This window comes from Dasypus novemcinctus, chromosome 29, assembly GCF_030445035.2.
Source record: "Dasypus novemcinctus isolate mDasNov1 chromosome 29, mDasNov1.1.hap2, whole genome shotgun sequence".
In the NCBI taxonomy this organism is placed as follows: Eukaryota; Metazoa; Chordata; class Mammalia; order Cingulata; family Dasypodidae; genus Dasypus; species Dasypus novemcinctus.
The window spans coordinates 26892479-26919324 of NC_080701.1; the positions used below are offsets into that span (position 1 = coordinate 26892479).

Below are 26846 nucleotides of genomic sequence, written 5' to 3' on the forward strand. Positions count from 1 at the left end.
TTATCTGAAATAACCTAATCAAAAGTTCCACCTACAACAGATTCACACCCAGAGGAAGGCACCAGCTTGAAGAAGAGGATTTTCTGGGGCATGTACAGTCTCAAACTACCACACCATCTTTCTTCTCACTTTTATCCTTCCTCTAAATGGTCCTTCCACAATGGAATGAAAAAATTACGTGACATACCAATAGTGTAAAGCAAACTGAGAAACTGGTCTGTTGCTTAAAACAAGTTATATATATACATAGACCACTTTATATTGGGTTCAATTATTGTACTCTAAAAGCTGAGAAAATTAATGTCAAGAGCTTGATCCCAGAAACAAACTTGCAAGAGGATGGTTTTTTAATGTTAACAGTTTTATAATGAAATAGCCTTCTATGTTTCCTCTTCCTTGCACAGGCACTACCTAGTGTCTGGGGCGAAAAAAAGATTTGACTTTTTTTCAGTCACTTAAAGGGAAAAAAGTACGAGAGAAGCTATTGCCACTATAGAAAAAACATTACAGAATTTTTATATGGCTTTTGTTTGTTTATTTTATCTTTTTAAACTTCTAATACAAAGATTTAAATAACTTTAAGTATTTTAATAGGAAGATTGAAATCATTAGCCATCCCACCACCTAGGGTTGACACGTGTAACTTTTCCTCTATCTTCTTTGTGTTTTTCCCCTCGATTTTATTTATAAACTTCTAAGTACAAGAAATACAATCAGGTTCTGCATCCTGCTTCCTGCTGTAGCATCCTCTTGTTCGTTCACTCTTTCTTCTCAGATGACAGGCCTTCTGTTCTGTTTAATTTTTACAAAATTTCCATGTAATAAAATTGGGATCTTCCTGTTCCCTTAAAAGATGAGCAAACGCTGCTGTGCTTCCAACTTTCCTACCCTGGGGGCTTGTCCTACCCTGAAGGCACTCATTTAAACCTGTTTCCCCTTTTCCCCACCTCCCTTTCCAAACAAAAGGGATGCACTTTCCTCGCTCCCTGTGAATGTCCCTGTACCCTGGCCAGTTCTCCTCCCTGGATGAGTCCACCATTCCGGAACTAGAGTAGTCACACCCACATGCAACGGGAAATGGCCACAATACTGACCCATTTTTAAATCTGTGGTTAATGTCATATATAGAGGCAACATCACATTAAGATATACTGGCTCTTTATTTGCCTGAAGTCAGACTTTTCCTGTTTTGAACTTTAATCAATAAAGTTGACAAATGTGGCAATAATCCCGTTTTTTCCCTTTTACTCCTTCAGTGTTAACGACAGTGCTCTTTCCCAGGCCATTCCCTTTGGGCACAATTAGTGAAGTTACTGGAAAGAATCGGAGCCCGTGTTGTGGGCGACATGTCACGTGCACTTTGAAAACTTCAGTGCCATTCATCCGAATATTTCTTGTTAAACATCCCTTGAAGGGGATTCAGAACAGCGGCCCGGCATCTCGAGCTGAAGCATCTTTTCTTGCTTTGCAGGTGGTACAAGACTGGAAATTCGTAGCTCAAGTTCTCGACCGCATCTTCCTGTGGATCTTCCTGATAGTGTCCGTGTCAGGCTCGGTCCTGATTTTCACTCCTGCTTTGAAGATGTGGCTACAGAGTTACCACTAGCCACGGGTCCCCCGAGCCATTTAAAAGGCACAACATAAAGACCAAATTCTACCTTAGAACTGACACCCACCTAGCATGCCTACAGGAGTCAGATACGGGTGCCCAGGTAACCCAGGCCTCCGGAAAGTAAGCGTCTCTTTGTGGGCAAACACCTGTTAAATGGGGGTTCGCCCACAGTTCATTTGTAGTTGGGTTGAAATCGAGCAGAAGTGTCCCAGGCGCCTGCCTTGGTTTCCCCAGATATTCAGGAAGAGTTGTACGCCGGGCCTGAGGCCTCAACCCAGAAGGCACTTGGGACTATTGCGGGCTGTGGGACTGATGCCCCAGGAAGTGCCAGGCTGAGGAGGCTTAGCTAGCAAAGCCCTTCAAGAACCCAGGAGGTCTCCAGGCCAAGCCATCTGCATGCGGGGACCTGGGTCCCCTGTAGCATCTAGATTGCCGCATGGTTTCGCCCGAGTTGCAAACCGGGACTTTTCGCTAGGTGTGATGTTTCTCTTGCAATGTGTCTCAGCAACCCTTTGGGAAGTTACACTGGTACAACGGCAGGTGGCACAGCACTGGTTATTATACAGACCCCAAGATGCAACCGGTCAAGTAATACCACCCCCCCTAAATAAGACAGACATCGACAGCAGCCTCGCTCAAATGGCATTTGTAATTCATGGCTTATTCACAGCATTATAACCGTTTTCAGATGGTGAGACTAGAACCTTTTGTCAATTGTGATTTGCTTTAAGGTCTTATCAAAATAGCTCCTCTTGTAACAAATTCATCTGCTACCACAAGTACCTTTATTGACACCCACTAATTTCTCTTAGAATATTGAAATATGAAAGATTCTCTACTAATACTTTTTTATTTCACCTTATCTAAGCAAATTCACCCTAATAATAACCAGTAGAGTGGGTTGCTACAGTGGTGCCTCATGGAAATACAGGTCCAAGGGACAGCAGAAGCTTTCAGGAAGCAATCCCTTTGTTGTCCAGAAAGAGCAAATCTCCATGTCTCTTAAGAGTGCTGAGTTGAAAAGAGAAGGGGAGGGAAGTGGATGTGGCTGAAGCGTTTGGGCTCCCACCTACCAAGTGGGAGGTCCTGGGCTCAGTTCCCAGGGCCCCCTGGTGAAGGCAAGCTGATACAAAAAGATGACGCAACAAAGAGACACAGAGGAAAGACAATGAAAGGCATAACAAACCAGGAATCTGAGTGGCTCCAGCAATTGAGCACCTCTCTCCCACATTGGAGGGTCCCAAGATCAGTTCCCAGTGCCTCCTATGGAGAAGATGAACAGACAGCAAGTGCAAAAAACAACAAGGGGGGCATAAATAAAATCTTTAAAAAATAAAAAAGAAGGGGAAGAAGTCTCATGGTGACTCACTTCTCCAGGGGGCTGAAAACTGCTCTAGGTTGGAGTCTGTAGGTGGCGACCCAGCTGCCCCACTTCATGTCAGAGAAGAGAGACAAGTCTTCTGAGTGTAGGTTTTGGTTTTTTTTAGATTTATTTTCATTTATTTCTCTCACCCCGCCCCATCGTCTGCTCTCTGTGTCCTTTTGCTGTGTGTTCTTCTGTGTCCACGTCTATTCTTGTCAGTGGTGCCAGGAATCTGTGTCTCTCTTTGTTGTGTCATCTTGTTGTGTCAGCTCTCCTTGTGTGCGGCGCCATTCATGGGCAGGCTGAACTTCCTTTTGCACTGGGCGGCTCTCCTTACGGGGCGAGCTCCTTGTGCGTGGGGCTCCCCTACGTGGGGACACCCCTGCATGGCACGGCACTCCTTGCGTGCATCAGCGCTGCACGTGGGCCAGCTCCACACGGGTCAAGGAGTCCCAGGGTTTGAACTGGGGACCTCCCATGTGGTAGGCAGACGCTCTGTCCATTGAACCAAGTCCAGTTCCCTTGAGTGTAGTTTTTATCCACCTGGGGAGGAAGGTCCTGCCCCTGAGAATTCCTGTTCTGGTAAGCATGTGGGGCTGCTTGGTCCAGGTTTCCTGGCTTAAGGCCTGGCGGATCCTCTTCATCAGACTCAGCATCTCCCCCAGCTTCTGGAATGGCTCGCAACAGGGGAGCTGAGGGTGGGCGAGGGCCAGGCCATGGCCGCTTTACAGGTGTCTGGCATCTCCCAAATGGTACCCTCAGGCTTTCCGTCCTGTGTCCACGTGCCTCAGCGGGTTTCCTTACACTGCTTGGTGCCCTTCAACCCACCAGCCCCTAACGAGACCCTTTTGAGCATTTATTGGGGAAACTATGTCCAGATTCTGCTTCTGCGGCCAAATCCTTCTTGGATTTTAGCCTGAAGCAATTGTTCTCCTCACCCTGCCATAAATCCAATTCCCTTTCTGAGTGTCCTTAGTTTTAGGTGTGCCCTTATAGCTGCGACGTTGAAACAACCAACTTAAGGTTTAACCCATTGACGTGTCACTACAAATCTATTTAGCCTTTTCCCCGCCATCTTGTTTTATGTTTTCTACATGCAATGCTTTCGTCTTCTTTCTTTTATTCCTCCTTTTCACTTTTGACTGCATTTGTCTGTTCCTTCTTTTTTTCTAATTGTTTGAAAGTAATGTGCCCATTTCTATTAATTTGTTAATAAGCATATTCAGACATATTTTTATCAATGATGAGAATTATGTTTTGTTTGTAGCTGCCACCCTCATAACAAAACAATTCCTTGAGTGCCTTCCCTTCTCTTTCCTTATCACCTCCCATATTTTGTCTAAATCATACAGAATTGTAGTTCCAAATTATTAATTTTTTACATTGTGTCCCCTTTATTAGGGTTAATTGATTGACCATTATATTTTGTCTAGAACCACATTATAAACAATTGTTTGTTTGATTCGTCTGCTCATCACTGTTTTATTTTTATCCTAAGTTTCCTCCTTTCTTTGCTTCAGGTTTTTCATTTCAGGGGAGTACACTGTCAAGTTCTTTCAGAAAAGGTTTTGAGTGTGGTTACCTTTCTGAATCCTCTCATTTCTGAAATTCTAATTTATTTTGCCCTCACACCTGAGTGGTAGGTTGACTGAGCATGGAATTCTGGGTTCAAAATCATTTTCCCTCAGAATTTTGAAGACACTATTCCACACTATCCCATGAGATGAGTAGTATGATGAGGGTTGATTCTGATTCCTTATTCCTAAAGGTTCCTGTTTTTTCCCTCCTGAGACTCTTAGGCTTTTCTCTTTATCTTTAGACTTTAGAAATGTCACCTGGAAGTGTCTACGTGTAGGACCTTTTGTACCTAATCACTATAACTCTCTCCTCTCTCTGTCTCTCTCTTTCTCTCTCTCTCCTCTCCTCTCTTCCCTCTCCCACCTCCTCCCCTCTCCTCTCTCCTCTCTCTCCCCCTCTTAACATTTCTAAAGAATGTATCCTGTCAATCCTGGCTCTCTCTTCCACGTTTTTTACTTATTACCTTTTCTCCCATACTTTTTTATTTCTTTAAACTCTTACATTGTCAGCTTGATGTTCCTGCTAATTTGCTCTTTAGCCATTGCATGTGTTTGTTCACTTGTGGTGAATAATATATTTAATTCACAAGAACTCCGATTCTTCTGATCTTATGGATCTTATACCCTCTGGAATGTTGGGGGAACACTAATTACAATTATAATACTTTAACGTTTTCTTCTGTTATCTACATGAATTTTTCCATGGGTTAATTCTTCTGTTTATTTTTCGTGTTATCTGCAGTTTTACTCAACTATTTGACATTTTAACTCGTTAGTTTGCTATGTAGGTAACAACGCTAATCTCAAGGTATAAAATTGTGCGGTGCAAAGTGTAAACCAAGTGGGTAAACTATAGACCATATTTAATAGCAATGCCTCAATATTTGTCCATCAATTGTAACAAATGTATCACGCTAATGAAGGATGTTAGTGGGGGAAATGCGAGAGGGGGAGGGGAGGGGATATGTGGGAATCCCCTATCTTTTCTATGTAACTTATATGTAATCTGAAACTTTAAAAATAAAAAAAAAGAATAAAATCCAAAAAAAGTCATATCAGTATAAAATATTCTCAAAATAAAGAAAAATTCTAAAAAAAAGACTTTCTCTTCAGCAAGTCAATAAAATAATATTGAAAAATAAAAGTAACATTATCTCTTTGGCTCATGGACATAATCTTAGGTTTGGGAAAGCTAGCTTAGAGTTCCAACATATCTACTGACAGGAAAGCGGACTTGGCCCAGTGGATAGGGCATCCACCTACCACATGGGAGGTCTGTGGTTCAAACCCCGGGCCTCCTTGACTCGTGTGGAGCTGGCCCATGTGCAGTGCTGATGCACGCAAGGAGTGCTGTGCCACGCAGGGGTGTCCCCCGTGTAGGGGAGCCCCACGAGCAAGGAGTGCGTCCCGTAAGGAGAGCCACCCAGTGCGAAAGAAAGTGCAGCCTGCCCAGGAATGGTGCCACACACACGGAGAGCTGACACAGCAAGATGACGCAACAAAAAGAAACACAGATTCCCGGTGCCGCTGATAAGGACAGAAGCGGTCACAGAAGAACACACATGAATGGACACAGAAAGCAGACAACTGGTTGGGGGGAGAAACAAACAAAAAATAAATCTTTAAAATTATATATATATATACCTACTGACAGATTATCACACAGACAGGCAGGCGTAACAATTGTAGGGGGAGAGTAGCCTAGCCTGTTACAGAATTTTATTTTTTTTAGATTTATTTATTTAGTACCATCCCCCCCGCAATTTGCTGTGGGTTCTTCTGTGTCTGATTGTCCTCTCTTTAGGCAGCATTGGAGCTGATCTTGGGACCGTCAGGAGTAGGGGAGAGGTGCTCAATCTCTTGCGCCACCTCAGCTTCCTGGTCTGCTGCGTCTCTTATTGTCTCCCCTCTGTGTCTCTTTTTGTTGCGTCATCTTGCTGTGCCAGCTCTCTGTGTTGGCTGGCACTCTGGTGCAGGGCGGCACTCCACGTGGGCCAGCACTTCTGCATGGGCCAGCACTCCACATGGGCCGGCACTCCACTCAGACCAGCCCACCACGCCAGCCAGCTCGCTTTCACCAAGAGACCCCGGGAATCGAACCCTGGACCTCCCCTACGGCAGATGGGAGCCCAATTGCTTGAGCCACATCCGCTTCCCCTGTCATAGAATTCAACATGCCCACATGAGATTGCTCTGCTGTGGCCCTAGCTTTGGGCAACAGGAGGAGAGCCCGGAGAATGCAGCATCCAAAGGAAAATTAATGGAAAGAAGGGGAGGAAACATTGTGCAGATGATCTGAGGAAACCTAGACAGCCCTCTGAGGACCGCATTATGATCATCCCTGCTTAGAGAGGAAAGTCCTCTTCATCTGCAGAAAGTGCCAATCCTTGGGGAGCAGACGTAGCTCAGTGGTTGAGCACCTGCTTTCCATGTACAAGGTCCTGGGCTCAATTCCCAGTACCTCCTATTTTAAAAAAAGGTCAACTCCACTGTTTCTCCAGCAGGGTGAGTGATCCTGGCCACTGAGAAGTACTCAGTGAAGGTACTACAGCTGCCCCTCAACAAGCCTGCTAAGCATTTGCCTTCACAACTTGCCCCAAATGAATGTTTGCACAAGGGCTCCCAATTTTTCATAGGGGCCATTATGGACATTCTACATTGGCCTGTCCTACACTTTGCAGGGTGCTTAGTGTCCCTAGATGACAAAAAGCGCCTGCAATCATTGTGACAACCAAAAATGCCCTCTTAGACATTTTCTAAACACCAACTGGAGGTTGTGTGTGTGTGGGGGGGGGAGGGAGGTTTGCAAAAGCATTTCCAATTGGGAATCACTAGATACTACTGAGGGGTTCAGGTGATCGTTCCAAAGTCAAGAGTTCCAACCCCAACTTCTCTCTGAGCCTTAGGAGAAATTGATCTTGGACAGGGACATCTCAGAGTCTACCTCTTCCTCTCCCACATCCTGCGGTCCTCTCCTTTTTTCCCCTGCTGGTTTTTCTCCTTCTATTTCCATTTTGCCTTCTCAGTGTTACGTTTCCCAAAAGAGAGAATCAAGCCTCAGTTTGTTCAATCAAAGACTGCACACTCATAGCCCTACAAACATGTTTTATTTGGCTAACACAAAGACTTTATTTTTGTTTCTTAACTGCCACATTTTAAAACTAAGGGATTTTATATATAACAAGCAAGCAAACCAACCAACCAACCCTGGATTTTTGGTTTCTCTTGAAAAATCAGAAGACCAAGCTCTTGGACCCACAGTCCATCATTGCTGACAATGGACTGGAGCTCGAGGACAAGTGGGCCTCTAGATGGTACTCCCCTCCAGCTTGGCTCCTTCTAAGGCTTTTCTTTTCTACCCAGTTTCTGCTGGTTCTGCCAAGGGAAGCGTGAACTGGTAGAGTAGTCAAGGAGATGAAACCCCGGGGTGCTTCCACTCTGGCCTGTGGCTTGTCTTCCCCAAATGTCTGATAGCAGCACAATTTGTGACCTCAGTGATTGATTTCCTTCTGAAGACTCCCGTATAGTCTACCTGAGATGTTTGCAATCCCCACCCCTGTTAAAATAACTGATTTGGTTTTGCCAACAAATAGTCCTGATCTTCCTTAAGTTAGAGAGCCTTTGCTACTCCATCTACCTAACCTTGTTTCCATTACAAAGCTTTCTTCCCCCTACTGGCTACCGACTGTGAAAGATGCACCCCCCACCCCCACTCTTCCTACTCTAGGCATTACCCCTGGTTTGTTGGGGTGTATTCGTTTCCCAGCTACTAAAACAGAGACCATGCAATGGGTTGATTTAAACAATGGGAATTTATTGGCCCACAGTTTTGAGGCTAGAAGAAGCCCAAACCCGAGATATTGGCAAGGTGAGGTTTTCTCCCCCAAGATCGTGGCATTCTGGGGCCGGGTGCTGGGGAGCCCTTGTCCTTGGCCTTTCTATTACATGGCAATGCACATGGCGCACCTTCCCTTCCAGGTTCCCTTGACTTCCGGCTTCTGGCTGCTCCCTGTGGATTATCTTTCTGTCTCCAGTTTCTTTGCTCATAAGGACTTCCGCCATTTTGTCTTAGGCCCATCCTCATTCAGTTTGGGCCCCCTTATCTAATAACAAAGGATTATTTACTAACGGGTTCACAGCCACAGATTCAATCCCTGTGGGCTGACTGTGAGGGTAGAGGAGAAGCTGGACGCTCTCAGTTGATTTATTATCTCTTCCTCTTCCCATCCCATGAGAAACATTGTACTGTACAGGGATCAGGGGAATGATTTATGATCCAGATTAGAATTGTTGTGTTGGATTTGTTATTAATTAATTAGCTATGTGATCATGGGCAAGCCACTCTACCTTTTGAGATAAAAGAGTTGGTTAAATAATCTATGAGCTCCATTCCATCTCTAAAAGTCACTGATTCTTTAGTTCAGATACACAAAGACACCCCCTAACACACACACACAAACACACACACACACACAGATTGATGACTAATCATAATCAACAGAGTTTCAAGTCAAGCATTCTAAGAATGTTTGAAAATCTCCATTAACAAAGAAATTCTGTGTTTTAACCTCTTCATGACCTGTTACAGATTTTCATTCCATGCACCCCATTGTTCTGAACAAATACTGTGACTCCACTTACTTTCAAATACTTACTAAACTTCTTTTAAACCTGTGTTGTTAGCTTTGTTAACTTGTGAGGACAAAACTCTCCCTCCCCTAGGGATCACTAAGAATTTCTAATTTCTAGAAGGATGGTTTGCGTAGTCCAAGGTATACTAGTATAAAATAGTTTAAAAAGTCAGGAAGGGGGATCCCTTGCCCTGGCTAAGAGCACCCCTTTGCTATCTTCCTCTAAGAGAGTTCTTAAAACTCTTGTTTTAAAATTTTGACTTTGTTGTCTTTTCCTCATAAAATATGTGATGATCATAAAATATATGATGAAATCATTCAATCTCTTTTATTTAGTTCTGGTATATATGTTTCCCCCCAAAACCATTTTTTTTTAAAAAAGTAGCCATCAGCCTTCTGTAAAAATAGGAAGATAAAATGTAGGTTCTACAATCACAAATATGAGAGGGTTGTATAATAAGGAACTTGGCTGGCCTCTGTCCCCAGTTCCTGTGGAAGACCCTCTCAATCTTTGGAATTAGACAGGAGTGGCTTTGTTAGGCTGGTGGCACACCCCCATTCTAGGGAGGTGACTCAGGGGAGGGTGGGCCACATCGAAATCTTGGGGCGGAGCTGGCCACCCTGGAAGGACCGATCATGTGATGAGAGGGTTGAGGCTCTGAGTCACGTGATCTCAGCTTGACCTCCAGGCAGGGGAGGAGGGCTGGATATTGAGTCCAGCCATGTGGGCATTGAGCCAACCAGTCAAGCCTCTGTAATGAAACCCCAATAAAAACTCTGGACACCAAAGCTAGGGTGAAGAGGAAGTCTCTCATTGGGGACCATCCCCGACCTCATTCTGTGCAGCTCTTTATTTGGCTGTCTCTGATTCACATCCTTTATAGTAAAGCTGCAATCATTAAGTATAACCCGTTCCTGAGTTCTGTCAGTCATTCTAATGAATTCCCAAACCTGAGGAGGTGGTGGGGACTCCCAAATTTATAGCCAGTTGGTCAGAAGTGAGGGTGCCGCTGAGAACCCCTGAACTTGCAGCTGGACCAGCCCTTGACCTGTGAAGTTTAGCCCAACTCCAGGTAGTTAGTGTCAGAAATCCTTGCAGAGGGAGTAAAAATACTTTTAATCAGAGTAATTCCAATTCAAGATCTCTGCCTGCTGCTCCAGCAGCAGGAGACAAAGAAGTCACATTGTGATCATAGAAATTATGGTCTAACCAACACAATAGAAATTGTGCAATACTTATAAGTATTCTTCAAGACTAGGTAACGACATGGGGAAATATTGCTGACATCACGTTTAGAGAAGAAAGCCAAATACAAAATCGAAAGGTAAAATTGAAATGTAAAATTATATACTGGGAAGCGGATTTGGCTCAACAGATAGAGCATCCACCTACCACATGGGAGGTCCAGGGTTCAAACCCAGGGCCTCCTGACCCGTGTGGAGCTGGCCCATGCACAGTGCTGTCATGCGCAAGGAGTGCCCTGCCACGCAGGGGTGTCCCCTGCATAGGGGAGCCTCCCACACAAGGAGTGCACCCTGTAAGGAGATCCACCCAGCATGAAAAATGTGTACCCTGCCCAAGAGTGGCACTGCACACATGGAGAGCTGATGTAGCAAAATGACCCAACAAAAAGAGACACAGATTCACAGTGCCACTGACAAGAATATAAGCAGACACAGAAGAACACACAGCGAATGGGCACAGAGAGCAGACAACTGGGGGGGGTGTGGGGGGGAGAGCAGGGAAGGGCAGAGAAATAGATAAAAAATAAATCTTAAAAAAAAATTATATATGCATACTGACAAAAAATAGAAGGGAAAAGGCAAACAGGAAATTAGTTCTTGTGTTAGGGTAGGTAGATTTATTTTTTTTTCTGCTTTAAAATTATTATAATAATATTTTCACAGCAACTAAGAGGATAAACTAGGGTAAACAGAATTCCCAAGATTCTCCCTTGCAGAAAAGAAATTGCCCCCAAAAAGTGTAAGATATTAATTTCTTATAGAAGAGCTAACTTTATTTTTAGCCTCAGCTACAATGAACAAACAGAAACTATTAATGAGGAAAAACTAGAAGGACACCTTCTCTCGACCCCCAATCCAGGATGCTTCAGGTTTGCCTGGCTACACGCCACCATGCTCTCCCATTTTGATTGCTCTAGTGGAATTCTCCTCATGGTACCTGGTACTGCAGCTTTCTGCATATACGAGTTTTCCTAAAAAGCTATAAGTGCATGGGGGCAGAACCGATTTCTATACCCTTGAGATGCCCTGCCCAGTGCAGACTGGGTGATCACTGAAGACTGCTGTCAGATGAATGCTAGTTAACTACCGCCTGCTAAGATAGACTCTGGTTTTTACCAATCAAGGTATCAAAAAATGCTGCCGCGTGTGTGCGCTAAATCACAGACGCGTGCACAGGAAAGCGAGGGTACAATAGTCCACAAGTGTGGCTACCATCATCAGCAAGGTCCAAGTCCAAGTTTCACTCACCTCTCGCAGGTGTCACTGTATGAATAAACCGCATAAATGGGAGGTAAAACAGAACCTCTTTTTTTTAGTGTGACTTGATGCGAATTACAGGTCATTCGTGTCCCTGGAAGCCACGTGTGTGGGGAAGTCTGGCCTGACTCCCAACGTGTGGGTGGTGCCAGCTGTGGACTCCAGCACGATAAAGCACGTTCAAGTACACCCCCGTGCCCCGACGGAGGGCAAGTGCATTCCTGATCTGCACAGGGTCCTCTTTTTCCATCTAGTCATCGGCTCTAGTAGGTGGGGGATTTGGATGAGAAGCTTTCTATCCCTTACCTTACGGTAGGGAACATGGAACAAATACAGAGTCTGTAAGTTTCTGGTGATCAAAGGAAAACATATCTTAAGATTTTCCTGTGTTCCCCAGCAGTGGCTGCAGAAAAAGCCCCGCAGTTCCAAACACACAGACAATGATAAAGACCCAAAGGAAAACTCTGTCCACCACCATGGCCACGTATTTCCAGTCATCTTCTACCTGAAAGGCAAACAAGAAGTCAAAGCACTATTTTTTAAGCCAAAACTGTGGGAGACTTGTTTCATAAAAAGCATCTTCTTTTCTCAGATGAGACTTCCCTGGCATTTTGAAAACCAAATATATCAGTCTTGTTTTGGTTAACCTATGTCATCCTACATAGCACACGTAAAAAACTTCGTTTTGTCTGATGGGGAGTGAATATGAGCATGCACCCAGTTAATGTCTCATGAAGCTGGCCACGGAGCATGCAGAAGACCTAAATAATCTTTGATTTCTTGGGGCAAGAAAGGACCTTCCCTGCCTGCAAGAAAACACCCTCAAGAAATAGCTGCTCGGGTATCTCAGCTCTTGTCATTTGCATGTCTAGATGTTCTGGGCTCCTGGCAAGTCTGGGAAATGGATTTGTATTGGGGGTGAGGAATGGGGGGGGAAAGGTGTTAGAACGCAGAGATGACAGAGGACACCCTGATCAGGAGCAGGTGGCCCCCAGGCCTCAAGGATGCTGGTCATGAAGGACTCGTTAGCATTTTCACGCTCTTCCTGACTTCCACCGTTTTCACTAACGTGGCTGCAGTTGTGTCCTGAGAGCCCTACCTGGTGGTGATTAAATCCGTGGCGACTCCTAGATTTTAGGAGGCTGTCATCATGAAGATGAGTTTTTCTGGGCTATCTTGTCCTGTGATGCCTCCCCCTGCCCCACCCGTGTGACAGGCATTCATGCATTCTCCTCTGCACCGACAGGGTAGACTCTGGGTCTTGCCATATCCTTCCACTAGGAGCTATGGATGCCGGGAGCTGCAGTAGGAGTTCAAATCCAGACATCTGGCATGAATTTCCAGATGCCCTCAGCTAGTAATCCTCATGGTAGGGAAACTAGCCATGATTCTCTTGTGCTCTCTCTTGGTGGGGCAGAGGATGGCCCTTGCTGCTCTAGTTAGACTCCAGGAAGCAGGAGGAGAAACCGGTGCTGAGAGACGATGCTAACAATCTCTGAGGCTCATTCGGTCAGCACCTAAATCCTTGTCATTTAGAATAACGGGATTGGAACTGCCAGAAGTCTCCCTCCCACCTCCCCCTAGTCCTCAGAGTGCAGGCTGCTCTGCAGGCACTTCTCCTTCCCCTTTGGAGACAGCGTGTCCCTTTCTGCCCTTCAATCTGCCACTGTGTCTTTGAGCAGTGGCTCTTGGTTTTTGTTTGCTTGTTTGTTTTGTTTCTTTTGGAGGTATGGGGGCTGGGGATTGAACCTGGGACCTTGTATGTGGGAAGCCAGCACTCAACCACTGAGACTCATCGGCTACCCTGAGTTGGTTTTTCATTTGTTTTCCTTGTTGTCTGCTCTTGTTTTTTCTAGGAGGCACCAGGAACCGAACTCAGGACCTCCCTTGTGGGAAGCAGGTGCTCAATTGCTTGAGCCACATCCACTCCCTGGCTCTTGGTTTTCTTAACCAAGGTTGCCCTTAATATTTATTTTAACCAGACATCACCCCAGCTAAAACATCTGGATGTAGATTTTTCCTCCGGTGCTACATCTTGCTTATCTTACCCTACTTCCAAGCGTGAGCCTGTGAGTTCACGCATCACCACATAATAACAGAGCTGGCTCTCCGAAGAGCATTGCCTGATTGCCCCCTTGTAAGCAGAATCACACTTCAGACCTGACCATGTCTATAAAGTGCTCGTAGGCCTGCTAAGGGTGACAGCTGGTCGTGATGAAGGAGACATGCAATTACCTCCTTGGTTTCGTTTTGGTTCTTCATGTTCTCTACTATGAATTGAACACTATTAATCACATCTTCTACTTCGGGCGAGTTCTCCAAAGTTTCGGTCATGCATTGTAAAGGCTGATGACTGAGTCTTCTCTTGCTGGTGGCCAGATCGCTTGACTTATTGCAGTGGCAGCCCTCTTCAAGAAGTTTGGGCTCTACACGGCTAGCAAACTTGACTTGGGCAGGCTTACTGGGAATGCCTTTGGGGTTTCCGACGGAACTCGTCTTCTTCCTCTTGTCCAGAGGCCTCCTCATCATTAGGATCCGGGGTAGCAGCTGGAGGAAAACCGTCTTCACCCACTTGGGCATGGTGTGTGTTGCTGGAGTGCGATAGTGTATGTTTAACACAAAGACCGTCACCACAATGGACAGGGTGACGAAGATCATGGTGAAGAGCAGGTACTCGCCCACCAGTGGGATCACAAGGGACGTGGAGGGGATGGTTTCTGTGATCACCAGCAGAAACACAGTCAGAGAAAGCAGAACTGAAATGCAAAGTGTTACTTTTTCACCACACTCCGAAGGAAGATAAAAGACCAACACAGTCAGGAATGAAATAAAGAGGCAGGGGATAATCAGATTAATGGTATAAAACATGGGCAGTCTTCTAATGTAAAAAGAATAGGTGATATCTGTGTATATCTCTTCGCAACAGTTGTATTTTATGTCATGCTTGTAGCCGGAAGCATCCACAATTTCCCATTCGCTGTTTTCCCAGAAATCATTCATATCCACTTTTGAGCCAATGATTAGAAGATCAACTTTAGCTTTGTCATAGGACCAGGAGCCAAATTTCAGGGAACAATTCTGATGATCAAAAGGGAAAAAGGTGATGTCCATAGGGCAGGAACTCTTAAAAATAGCCGGTGGAGTCCAGGTAATCATGCCATCGTATTTAAGAAGAGCTTTGGTCTTGCCTTCAACTTGGAAGTCACCAACAGCACTGCAAAGTAAGCCAGACACCATTAGCAACACCCCTTTGCTCGGGCTCAGCAGGTATCAAAGGCAACTTTGGCAAGAGACGATGACCGCCATACTTGTTATAGAGAACAATGTCAGGCTTCCAAATCTTATCCGCAGGAACACGCAGAGTCTCAATGCCGTCATAGTCCATGGGATCCCAGCGCAGTTTATAATCCTTCCAGATCTAAAGGAAATAGAAGTGCCTTTAAAAAATGTCTTAGTAACTTTCCTTCACTATGAATTCTGTATGGTTATTTGGGGGAAAAAAAATTCTAGTGTTGTTTCTACTTGGTTGAGGTTGAATGAGTTTTCAGGAGCCCATTGGTTTGTATCAAAAACTGGGAGACTAAATCCTGGGGGTGATTTTGGCAAATATTTAATTAACTGATTATCTATTTATTATTAAGTATCCGGTCAAGGTGACAGGCTCAACTTCCATGTTCCATGGACTATACTCAAACTGGAGTAGCAATAGTTCAAGTACAGGATGAGGAGTTTGCTACAAAATCTGTGTAAAAGATTAAGATAGAAAGGAAGAGATGGCATGAGTGACTAAAGCAGCTGGTGGGACTCTAACGTACATACTCATGACTTTGCTACTGACTTTCCCAGACCCAGTGCAGCAGGGATCAAAGAATGGGCAAGCGTCTGACCCCGGTGCTCAAGTTACAGATAAAAATAGGAGACTTGAGAGCAGAAACTAGAAATGATAGACGTTTCTATGTCCAAGAGACCTTGTCCCTACATTTCTGCACCTGTGAAGCGCGCATCAAGCCTGCTCTTACCAGAGCTGAACTTTAAGCTTTGGTGATGACAGGTGGGTACTATTCTACATGATTGATCCCAAGTTGGAACTGGAAAGAGGGAAAGCTAGTGAATTCTATCCAGCAAATGTTATTTAGCTGACACACGAGTACCATAGTTCAAAGATAGGGACCTGTGCTGTAGACACATACATGACGCAGCCACAGATTGGTTTCCATGATCTGGTTTACTTCATCCTGGGGAGAAGAAATAACATTTTTAGGCTCAAATGTACTTGGTGATAGAGGTGGGTCTTAGCCAAATCTGAATTATTTATGTTAATCAAGGAGAGCATGAAGAGCAAAAGGGCACTATATAAAAGGCATTTTGTATACATCAAGGTACAGTATTTCCACATCTGGTCTCAACCCTATTGACTGAAAGGAAACATGGCATTCAAACTGTCTTTGAAAGGTGGTGTAAGTCTTGCCTTTTCTGTTAAGATTTTCCTGATCATCTCAGCCCATAAAGTTTTCCAGTTCCATGAAAGGAAAGAAAGAAGAGAAGAGAAAGGGTGGAAAAAGAAAAGAGAGGAAGGAAGAGAATGTCAAGATGGTGATGGGTCTCCGACCTGGGTCTCCATCCTTGCCATCTTCTTCCCAGCTCCCTAAAAGCCTCCTTTCTTCAACTGTGCCTCAGGACTCCTTCCTCCAATATCAGCCTCAGCTCACTATAGAATATCACAGCGAGAATTTGCCACTCAGCCCACAGTGCGTCTCCCACCTCCACTCAGCCCACCTCTGACTGCTTAAATCATTCATTTCTCAAATATTTGGTGAGAACCTATTATGTGCTTTTTTTCAAAAGATTTTTTTTCTCTCCCCTTCCTCACTGCCCCCCCAGTTGTCTGCTCTCTTCGCTGTGTGTTCTTCTGTGACTGCTTCCATCCTTATCAGCAGCACCAGGAATCTGTGTCTACTTTTGTTGCATCATCTTGTTGTGTCAGCTCTCCGTGTGTGCAGCACCACTCCTGGGCAGGCTGTGCTTTCTTCGCACAGGGCAGATCTCCTTACGGTGTGCATTCCTTGCACGTGGGTCTTCCCTACGCAGGGGACACCTCTGCGTGGCACGGCACTCCTTGCGCGCATCAGCACTGCGCATGGGCCAGCTCACCACACGGATCAGGAGACCCTGGGTTTGAACCCTGGACCTCCCATGTGGTAGGTGGATGCTCTATCCGTTGAGCCAAATCCACTTCCCCTATTATGTGCTTTATAAATGCTTGGGCTGTAGAAGTAAACAGGACAGGATAGGAAAAGTTTCCCAGAAAAGTTCCTGGGTCTCAGATATTAGTAGAGAAGGTAAAAAAATTAATAATAGATACATAATATAATGATAGATAGTGATAAGCCCTATGAAGAAAAATAAAGAGGGATGGAGTGGTACATATGTGTGCATACTCACACACGCATGTCTATTTTAGACAGGATGGTCAAGGTTGGTTTCTCTGAGGAGGTGATGTACAAGCAAAATACCTAAGTGACCTGAGGAGAGTCATGGGCTACCAGGAGAAAGAGCATTCCAGGCTGCCATCCCAGATAGAACGAGCTCCTCGGAAGCCACCAACTCTCAGTGGGAAGCTATGAAGACATAAGCAGAACTTCAGCACCAGCCTTACCAAATAACAGACTGGGGTTGTTGATAGGCACGCAGGGGCCATTGGTGAATCCCAAACCTACCCAGCCAACCTTGCTTCCCAAGATGCAAAAGCACAGTCCAGAGTCGAGCAGCTCCACTGTGGCAGAGGACGCTGTAGCCAGGGCTCAGGTTTACTGAACCTCTCCATGGTCCTCCCCTAGCCCCCCGCCTTCTCATTGCTACCTTCGCTAGAAGACTCACTGGCCAACTGGAGACCACGCCATACTCCCTACCTCCAATGGGTTTGTGCCAACCCACGGTAAGCCCCCGGGCTTACAAGAGGTCAGCAAAAGGAGCGACAGTCATGGTGTTCTATTTGGCAGGGGAAGCACAGAGGGCTCTCCTTGTCCCCCGGCCAAGCGGTCCATGTCTTTACAATTATGCAAGCCTCAGATGGCTCCTGGTTATGAGAGGATCACCTTGTCAAATTTGTTAGCTACAGATGACAGCAGAGGCCAGGTCAAAAACTCCACTAGCTGTCACTGAAGGAGGGGCTGGCTCTGCGTTCTCAGTCCCAGAAGAGCCCCAAAGGTAATTGGCCTAACCCGCTGATCATCAAAACCTGCATCCTCTCTGAACTAGTGTGGATGCTGCGTTCAGAGACTCAAAATCTGCTGGCAGGGAAGTGGGAGGGGCTCAATGGATAGGGCGTCCGTCTACAGTATGGAGGGCCAGGGTCCAAATCCAGGGCCTCCTGACCCATGTGGAGCTGGCCCACGTGCAGTGCTGATATGTGCAAGGAGTGCCCTGCCACACAGGGGCACCCCCGTGTAGGGGAGCCCCACACGCAAGGAGTGTGCCCCACATGGAGAGCTGCCCCACGTGAAAAAAGCGCAGCCTGCCCAGGAGTGGTGCCACATACACGGAGAGCTGACGCAGCAAAATGATGCAACAAAAAGATATTTTCCCAGTGCCTAAGGATAATGCAAGCAGAGGCAGAAGGACACATAACGAATGGACACAGAGAGCAGACAACGGAGGGGAAGGGGAGAGAAATAAGTAAAGTAAATCTTAAAAAAAAAAAAAATCTGCTGGCAATACCTTCCTGACCATATCCCTGTCTCCCCACGCACACTTTCCAGGCCGCTGGGGCTCCATGTGGTCGAGCTCTGTGTTGCGTGGACCTGCTTGGTGAAGGTGGCACTGCTTCCGCGGTGTCAGCCAGCTTTATGGATGGGACTTGGTCTGGCATGTCCTCGTCTCCATCCAATTCCAGACCACCTCTGTGGTCACAGGCGCTGCTGTCAGACATCCCACCTGGAGGAGGCCAGAGACCCACCGCAGCACCTGCCTTCCTGGGCCCATTATCCTGTGCCTATTTCTTGGGGGAAAATGTTAGCTGACACCCAGGTGGCATGAAACTGAGTTATGATTTCAAATCAGCTAGTTTCTGGAGCAGCACCACTGACTCAGAGAATCGTATTAGAAAAGCTGGGTGGTCTGCAGTTACAAGAGCTTTCAGTTTGTCATTTCAGCTATGCCAGGTCATCAAAAGCATTGCACATGGGAAGCAGATATGGCTCAAGCAGTTGGGCTCCTGCCTACCACACGGGAGGTCCCAGGTTCGGTTCCTGGTGCCTTCTGGAGAAGATAAGCAAGAGAGTGAGCTGGCACAATAAGATGTCACAACAAAGAGATACAAAGAGGAAAGACAATGAGAGGCACAACAAAGCAGGGTGCTGAGGTGGCTCAACAGATTGAGTCCCTCTCTCCCACGTGGGAGGACCCATATTCAGTCCCCAGTGCCTCCTAAAGAGAAGACGAGCAGACACAGAGAGCACATGGCAAATGGACACAGAGAGCAGACAGCAAGTGGAAACAACAAGGGGTAGGAGATAAATAAATAAAATAGAAATCTTTCAAAAGAACAAAAAACATTGGGCAGCGGCTTTTTCCTGGATCCCTGTGTGGAGAACAGTGGACATGTGCCTACACTGGAAGATCATCTACCCAGAAAACTTCACAGCCAAGGCCATTCTGCTTGGACAGTAGACAGACACCTCCACGTGGAACTCTTCTGCTGCTCTGAGGCCATTCTGGGGGCTCAGACCCACTGGGTTCCTAGAAGAGAGGGGTGATTGTGCACCATGGCTGTACTGCATCCCAGAGCCATCCCCAGAGCTCACTGTGGCTCAGTGGAGACAATGCATGTGGTCCACAAGACTTCTGGTGACCCCACATGAGCACTAGTCGCCTCCAATAGGCCAACGCTGGAGATAGCTATGCCTAGGTTAAAGACCAAATGGAGTAGCCTGGAGATCACCACTGCCCTTCCTGAACCCACAGGCCCTTTGGATTTGTCTCCCCTGTATATCACTTCTGACCTAACTCCACGGCATGGACCTGACACTGATTTGGTGGCTGCAGAATCCTCACAAAGATGGTGCCTGGCCTCTTAAACTGTGTTCCTGTTCTAACTGGCCCCTGCCATCTTTTCTTCTGCATCCACGGGTGTCCATCTGGTCTCCATCTGCGGTCCTATGTTACAGATTGCTGGTTGGCCACCCAACACTTACTGTCCCACTTTCCTGGGAAACTATGTCGCTAGCCAAATTAAAACTATACGTCCTGCGACTTCTGGTCTGCATGAGGTGACCCAACCGTAAGTTTTTAACAAGAAACTCACTTCAAATGCAATGACACGGGGAAGTTGAAAGCAAAAGGATGGAAAAAGATAGGCCATGCAAACATTAACTTTTAAAAAGCAGGGCCATGCAATGGAATATTATTCAGGAATAAAAGACAATGAAGCACTGACACATGCTACAATGTGGATGAACCTCAAAAACATTATGCTGAAGCATTCACCCCAGAAAAATGAATACTTATTTGCATTCAAAAACAGTGCATGGGGAAGCGGACTTGGCCCAGTGGTTAGGGCGTCCATCTACCACACGGGAGGTCCGCGGTTCAAACCCTGGGCCTCCTTGACCCGTGTGGAGCTGGCCCATGCGCAGTGCTGATGCGCGCAAGGAGTGCCCTGCCATGCAGGGGTGTCCCTGCATAGGGGAGCCCCACACGCAAGGAGTGCGCCCCATTAAGGAAAGCCGCCCAGCGGAAAGTCCAGCCTGCCCAGGAATGGCGCCACACACACACACAGAGCTGACACAACAAGATGACGCAACAAAAAGAAACACAGATTCCTGTGCTGCTGACAACAACAGAAGCGGACAAAGTGCACGCAGCAAATAGACACAGAGAGCAGACAACAAGGGGGAAGGGGAGATAAATAAATAAAATAAATAAATATTTCAAAAAAAAAACACCACAGCTTTACTCATAACAGCCCCAAAGTGGAATCAGCCCAGATGTCCTTCAGTCATCCCAGATGTCCTTCAACACCCTGCAGTACACCAATCCCATGGAACACTTCTCAGCAACAGAGAGTAATGAACTACTGATACATGCAACAACTTGGATGACTCTCCAGGGAGTTACAATGACTGGGAAAGACACCATCCCAAAAGGTTACATACTCTAACTCCATTTTTATAACTTTATGTTTTTTTAGGGGTACCAGGGCTTGAGCCCCGGACCTCATATTTGAAGCTCAATCACTGAGCTACACCTGCTCCCCTAGAATATTCTTGAAATGACCAAATTTTAGAAATGGAGGACAGAGTGGTGGTTGCCACCGGGGGAAAAGGATAAAAGGACTCTCTATTATTTCATATGACTGCATGTGAATCTAAAATTATCTCAATAAAAATATCAATGAAGAAAAACCACTACATTCTCCAGTCTCCCTGGTAGATAGCCAGAGAGAGAGAAAGCAGAAGGAGGTAGGACTAGGGAATCTCAGGTGGCTGGTGGGCGCCCCTTTTGCTCTTTACTCCCTTCCTCGCACTTCTTGCCAAGAGTGTGACTATCACAGCTGGAAATAGAGGAGTTACCCTGGACCCTGAGGCGATGGTAAAGGAAGAAGCCACCTGCTAGAGAGGGTGAAATCTCAAGGTAGATGAAACCCCGGCCACTGGCATCAAGGGTGGTTTTAGCACTGTAGTCCAGGTGAGCGGCATACCAGGAGTTGGGCAGTGCACCACTGTTATTTAAGCTGTATTTTAAAATTTCTACCACGAGCAGCCAAATGCACTTTCTGGCTGATACAGACCCTAAGTCTGTCTCGAGATGTTGTCACGATCTGCACACAGCCGTCCGACACCCACCGTCTCCAGAGCACTGTCCTGAAAGGGTCCAGCACCCGGGACTTTGGGGGACGCTGCCCACCGAGCTGGCCCTCACAGCCTTCAGGTGAAACTCAGTGCGGCTTTCCACCCCCACCCCAATCCCCAGCCAGGATGGCTCCCAGCAAAGAGTCCAGACGACCAGTCCTGAGTTAATAAGGGGCGCGAAAGAGATCAGAAGAGGCAGCTATTTAATATTTATGAAAGGAATGAGTGGGCTCATCCAGAGGAGAGAAAATAACTGGCTTTGTTGTTGCTGTTGTTCATCTTCCATCCTGGACCAGAAGCTACGGGACCGCTAGCCGAGGCCCGGAAAGAGGTCACCCAGCTGGTGCCTTCCAACTCCAGTTGCCCCTTGTTGGCTGAAGTGTGGCCTGTGGGTCACCATTCCCTGCTCTGATAGAGCCACGGAGGCCCCCACCTCCGTGGTGGCCCTCCCCACTGAGCCGGGCTCAGGAGACAGCCCGTCCCACCAGAAAAGCTAGACTCAGCCAGGCGCCGCTCAGTGCGCTGGGTACACGGACTAGAGACGCCCGGCAGGCGGTGGCTGCACATCTGTAAGTAAGGTCTGTCCCCAGGGATACCTGGAGAAGCCCCCGCCATCTCACCCAGGGACGAGGCAGGGGGCAGGGGGGCGCCTTCCCTGTTCTTAGACGGGGGCTGCTAAGGATGTGAGGAGAGCCCTCTCCTTCTGGGCACCGTTGTCTTGGAACTGACACTAACCGCCTCTCAGCCGCTGCTTCAGGCTTCCCTCCCTTCCTGGCCTGCCTTGTCCTAGATTTTGGTCCAGGCATGTAGCCTCAGGCCAGTCCTGCCCCCTCCCGTGCCTGGGCTGGAGCCCCGAACCCTGCTCTGCTCCAGGGTCCCGGGTCCCACGATCCCCTTGCCCAGCAACTTGGGAGTAAAGATTACACCAAAGAAGCATGTTTCGAATTGCCCTTGAACACGGCAGCAGCAGATGAAAATCAGATCTCCAAATTCCCATTCGATATGTTTTTTCCAGGACTGGATGGAACGATTTCTGCAAGAAAGTGAATTTTTCTTGCCTTACATAACACGGCAGACCTTCAAAGCAATGCTTTTTCTATCGGGTAAAACGAGCAGAAGCTTTGGAGCTGGACCAGCTTGCATTTTTTTTAATTGTATGACCTTGGGAAAGTTACTTAACAGAGTTTCCATTTCCTCAGTTGTAAAAGGCAGGTAAGGATAACGACAAAGTATAAACACATACTAGATGCACCATAAAGTTAGCTCACTTGGTATTCTGTCCCCAGATTCACCTCCCTTCTTTGTTTTATAAACTGGTTCTGAAAAAGTTTCCATTAAAGCACTGCCTAAAGGTGAAGAGTTACAGCATCATTTGGGAAAGTGTCTCCTTCCTTAGGGATTGCTTTGAAGCAATCATTCACGTGTATGTTTGTTTGTTTGCATTTTTTTCATTCCCTTGCAAAAAGTGCAAGAACGTTTGGGACCGCTCTGGTCCCCCCATACACCTGGTGAGGAAACAGCACTCACCACGTTGGCCAGCTGTGTGATGGCCACTTCGAAATGCACCGTGACAGGATCAGACACATTTTCCACGGGCCTGATGAACTGGTTATAACGAGAAAACAGTTGGTGAAAGAGTCTCTCTTCAGACGCACAGCCTGCGCAGCCTGCAGTGGGCAAACGGAGGGAAGGGTTAGAGGAACAGAGAAGATGCAGGCAGGTGGGGCGGTTGCAGGCAGGCTCCAGTCCCGGGGTACCACGGGGAGTGGGGGTTCCAGCCAGGTGAGCATCCAGCCAGTGTGCTCTCTACCTGTGCGTGCTCCCACCGCACCCACTTCCCACGCACCGCTGCCCCTCGCCCTGTCGCCTGAGGGAGTCGCCTCACTTTCCTAGCCTCCCCCTTTCAATCAGAGAGAAGAGCAAAGCCTACCTCCCAGGACGAGGGGGGTGAGCAATGAAATCATGTCGATAGCACTTTTGGAAAGTCTGTTTAAGTCTCCAGTACCAGAAAGGTAAAGGGATAGACATGAGGTCTGGCGTTTTTGCTTAGGTCATGCAACGTTACGTGATAACGGTCTTGATCAGACTAGAAGCCTTTCAGTAGTTATGGAAAAAATCCTGCTCTGCCTTGTCCAAAATATTGATCAGAATGACCCATTTCTAACACCAGCTGGGTGGTTAGCTGGAGAAGCCTCACAAAGCAAACTGAAATGGCTAGTAATTTCATTAAGGTATTAACCAGCCATACTTCCTCTTAAAGTCAACTTTGAAATTCAATTGTTTTGTAGATTTGTGAGAATGCAAGGTTTGAATGCATATTTACTCAAACCATTTTTAAAAGTCCTCAAAACTGGTTCTTAAATTACAGCATTTTCAGAGATTAAATTCTGGACAACAGTTCGATGCATCTCTCTGTATTTTTTAAAGAATGCATTTAAAGTGTCACTTACCTTCATTTGACCTATTAATAACCCCTCTACATTTTCCCTTACAGAATTAAAATTTGACACCTGAAATAACATTCCACAAATTTCCGAAATTGATTTATACCTTGAAAGAAAAAAAAAAAAAATGAAGGGATCGAAAAGCTCATCAGGAAAAAAAAGAATGAAAAGAAAGCTGTTATAGTACTAAATAAAATAGTTGCTTGACAAATGCCTTTGGAAACACTGGAATTTCTGCAGGAAAGAAATTTTTTAAATGTAAAATATCATTCTTGCCATCATAATTAATAATGATAAAAATACTTGTACATGAAAGGAACTGGATAAAAAATGCTCCCCATCACCCCTTTTTCTCCCCCGTTGAGATACTTTAGAAAAATCTTCCAAGGGTCTTGAAGAACAAGACATCTGCAAACCTAACGGGACAGGGAAAGGTGGCTTTGGTCAGAAGAGCCACCAGCTGTCCACTCCTGTCTTAACTTTTAAAACGAATGCCCTAACTCTCAGCACACATGTCAGCCTAGCAATAGGACATGTTTCCCCCAAAACACATGATCACCTACAAAACGGAAGGGTTTATAGATTGAATAACAGCATCAAGTAACAATGACATCACAGTTTTGAAAAAATATTAAATACAACTAGTAATAAATAAAATACATTCATAGCAGAGAAGAATGGAAAATTGCATCCTTCTTATTATTATCACTTGAACTGGGAAAAGAAAGTAAAATGTGGTTTACAGTATGTTCCATTGTCCCTCCCTACCCCTCCAAAAAATCTCAGTCTTAATCCAAAAGAAACAAAACAAAGCAAAGAAACCAATTTATTGACAGTTTTGACAGTGGGGATTCCTATGCAGAAACTTTACATAGAAACCCACAGAATATTTCATATCTGCTCATTTGAAGCACAACTAAGAAAAGTAAATACATGTAACTGAAAAAGGGAATATGAGAAAAAACCTACCTTTCAGGGAATATATAAAAAGACACAGACACAGACACAAACCAAAGCGAAGGAATCCTCGACCCTGGCTGGCCAGCATGATAAAAACACACACTGCTTTCTTTTTCTAGGCAAAGGATTGAGGAAAACAAAGAGCTACCAGAGAGCGACTCGCCTCAGACCTTCAGTCAGCGTCCCCTGCCACCCAGGTGTGTCTTCCGTGAAATAAAAACATCCACAGAACGTGCCCAGGTGTCCCCAGCCACAGGGACTGCGGCAGATGTAAGGAGCAGGTTTTAAGAGGGCTCAAGCCGATGTCCGATGAGTCATCACATTCTCCGTCATCCCAGATCTCTTTTCCTGCAGGAATAGTGAAGAAAACCAGCAAGGGAAGGGGTCCACGGGCACAAGGGAGAGCAGAAAACCTTCCCGTGGCTTCATAGAGGAAGTCTGTCTGTCGTACAGGCTCAACCTTAGGGGAACTTGTAGGAGAATAACTGACATTTACTGAGCGCCAACGACAGGTAAGGCACAGGCTAGTTTCCAAAGCGTGTGCTCTGGTTGCGTTCTCTTGCTCATCTAGGCTGCATCAGCAAATCCTCGTGGTCGGAAAACTTTCTCAACGAGGAGCCCGGGGGAGCTGTCTTCCTAAGGGCAGGCTAGAGAGAACAGGATTAACTCGGTTTTTGCAGCGTCCAGGGCCTCAGGTCTTTTGAGCGTTAATGATCGCCACTCAGACCTGGGGATCAGATGTAGGGGAATGCGAGGAAGGAAGGTGGAAGTCAGGATACCACCTGGATATTTTTTGTGTTTATATAAAAATCCTATTAATCAACTGATTTTTTTGGTAATTTTCTTCTTTCCTCTCTCTAAGCCTAGTACCAATGGGATCCTGATTCATGAGCCTTCTAATCAGATTTTGGAGCTGGTTAATGAAAGAATTAGACCCAAAGATGACCTCTGAAGGCCTTCCCATGAAAACATTTTAAGATTTCACCACCTGTACAGTCCAATTTGCAAAGGTGCATAGTTCCAACCAATGACTTCCCTTGACGTCCTTAGCCTCACATCTCTTGGGAGAACAAAAGAGGAACTAAAATGTATTTAGAACCCTCCTTAGGCCAGGCACAGGGCTGGGGGTTTCAGATCTGCCATCTCAAGATGCTTTCCAAGTTCTCTCCTTAGCAGATGAGCTCTGGCCTTGGCAGAAACCTCATGGAGCGTTTGGAGAAAACCTAGGGTGATATGGAGAAAATGTCTGAACACCATTAAAATCCACCATGGGTAAAATGTCACCTTACATTACACACCCTAGTTTTAAAAGTAAAACCCAAATCAGATGTTCTGTTTTCCAAAGCCCCCTCAATGTTTCCCTTGCTCAGGTTTTAATAGGTTTGTTCTTTATACTTTCTGAGAAACAGAGTCTTTCAAGAAAATCGTTGTTACACATCTTTGTTTTATCCCGTATCTGACCATCCTTTGCCAATACCACCATCCCCTGTCGCCTTCTAGAACCAGTGCAGGGAGCAAGTGTAGCTCAGGGGTTGAGCACCTGCTTCCCATGTACGAGGTCACGGATTCAATCCTGGTACCTCCGAGAAGAAGGACCAATGACTGAAAAAGAAAGAACAAGTGCAGGGCAGGAATCTTGAGGGTGCACCAGTTTCACCCAGGAGCTCACTAAAGCTGTCTCTGTGCCCACGGTGGGGAGTGGGAGGACGGGGGCCTTGAGGAGCGGAGTTAGCACAACAGCCTCAGAAGGCAGGGAATGCAGGTAAAGAACATGACAGTGGAGTCAGGGGACCTGGGTTCAGATTCTGACCCTGACGCGTACCTGATCCTTGTCCTCCTCAAAAAATGTGATTAATCATACTTATCTCTGGGGGATCGAAAGGATTACAGTCAGTAATATAAATAATTT

General features: G+C 46.1%; 2 protein-coding genes across 4 annotated transcripts in view; one reads left to right on the forward strand and one right to left on the reverse strand.

The window, feature by feature from the left end:
- Positions 1–5651, forward strand: part of CHRNB3 (cholinergic receptor nicotinic beta 3 subunit) — a 31403-nt gene extending 25752 nt beyond the window's left edge. Inside the window, exon 6 of the mRNA XM_004478271.3 lies at positions 1472–5651. Within this exon, the coding sequence (XP_004478328.2) occupies positions 1472–1606 (135 nt within the window). The 3' untranslated portion in view covers positions 1607–5651. The remainder of the gene's footprint in view (positions 1–1471) is intronic.
- A 1986-nt stretch (positions 5652–7637) lies between these two features.
- Positions 7638–25506, reverse strand: CHRNA6 (cholinergic receptor nicotinic alpha 6 subunit). 3 transcript variants are annotated; one of them, XM_071212553.1, is made up of 6 exons: positions 25086–25506; positions 23061–23200; positions 15876–15920; positions 14994–15103; positions 13921–14899; positions 7638–12190 (listed from the first exon to the last, which is right to left on the reverse strand). In XM_071212553.1, exons 3-6 carry the CDS (start codon positions 15900–15902, stop codon positions 12059–12061), a joined length of 1248 nt encoding a protein of 415 aa, XP_071068654.1. In that variant the 5' UTR covers positions 15903–15920; positions 23061–23200; positions 25086–25506; the 3' UTR covers positions 7638–12058. The 3 variants fall into 3 exon arrangements, with proteins under 3 accessions (XP_071068654.1, XP_071068655.1, XP_004478329.2); XM_071212554.1 differs by having other exon boundaries at positions 8342–12190; positions 25101–25470; XM_004478272.2 differs by having other exon boundaries at positions 8342–12190; positions 24947–25381.
- Between the last annotated feature and the right edge of the window lie 1340 nt (positions 25507–26846).

Bases quoted from the DNA above. Each gene is read 5' to 3' on its own strand.
- CHRNA6 (XM_004478272.2), bottom strand. From the start codon at position 25,025: ATGCTGGCCAGCCAGGGTCGAGGATTCCTTCGCTTTGGTTTGTGTCTG. The intron at 23,201-24,946 runs GTAGGTTTTTTC...TGCCCACTGCAG, and splicing joins TTTTATATATTCCCTGAAAG to GCTGCGCAGGCTGTGCGTCT. The intron at 12,191-13,920 runs GTAATTGCATGT...TTTGCCTTTCAG, and splicing joins ACCAAAACGAAACCAAGGAG to GTAGAAGATGACTGGAAATA.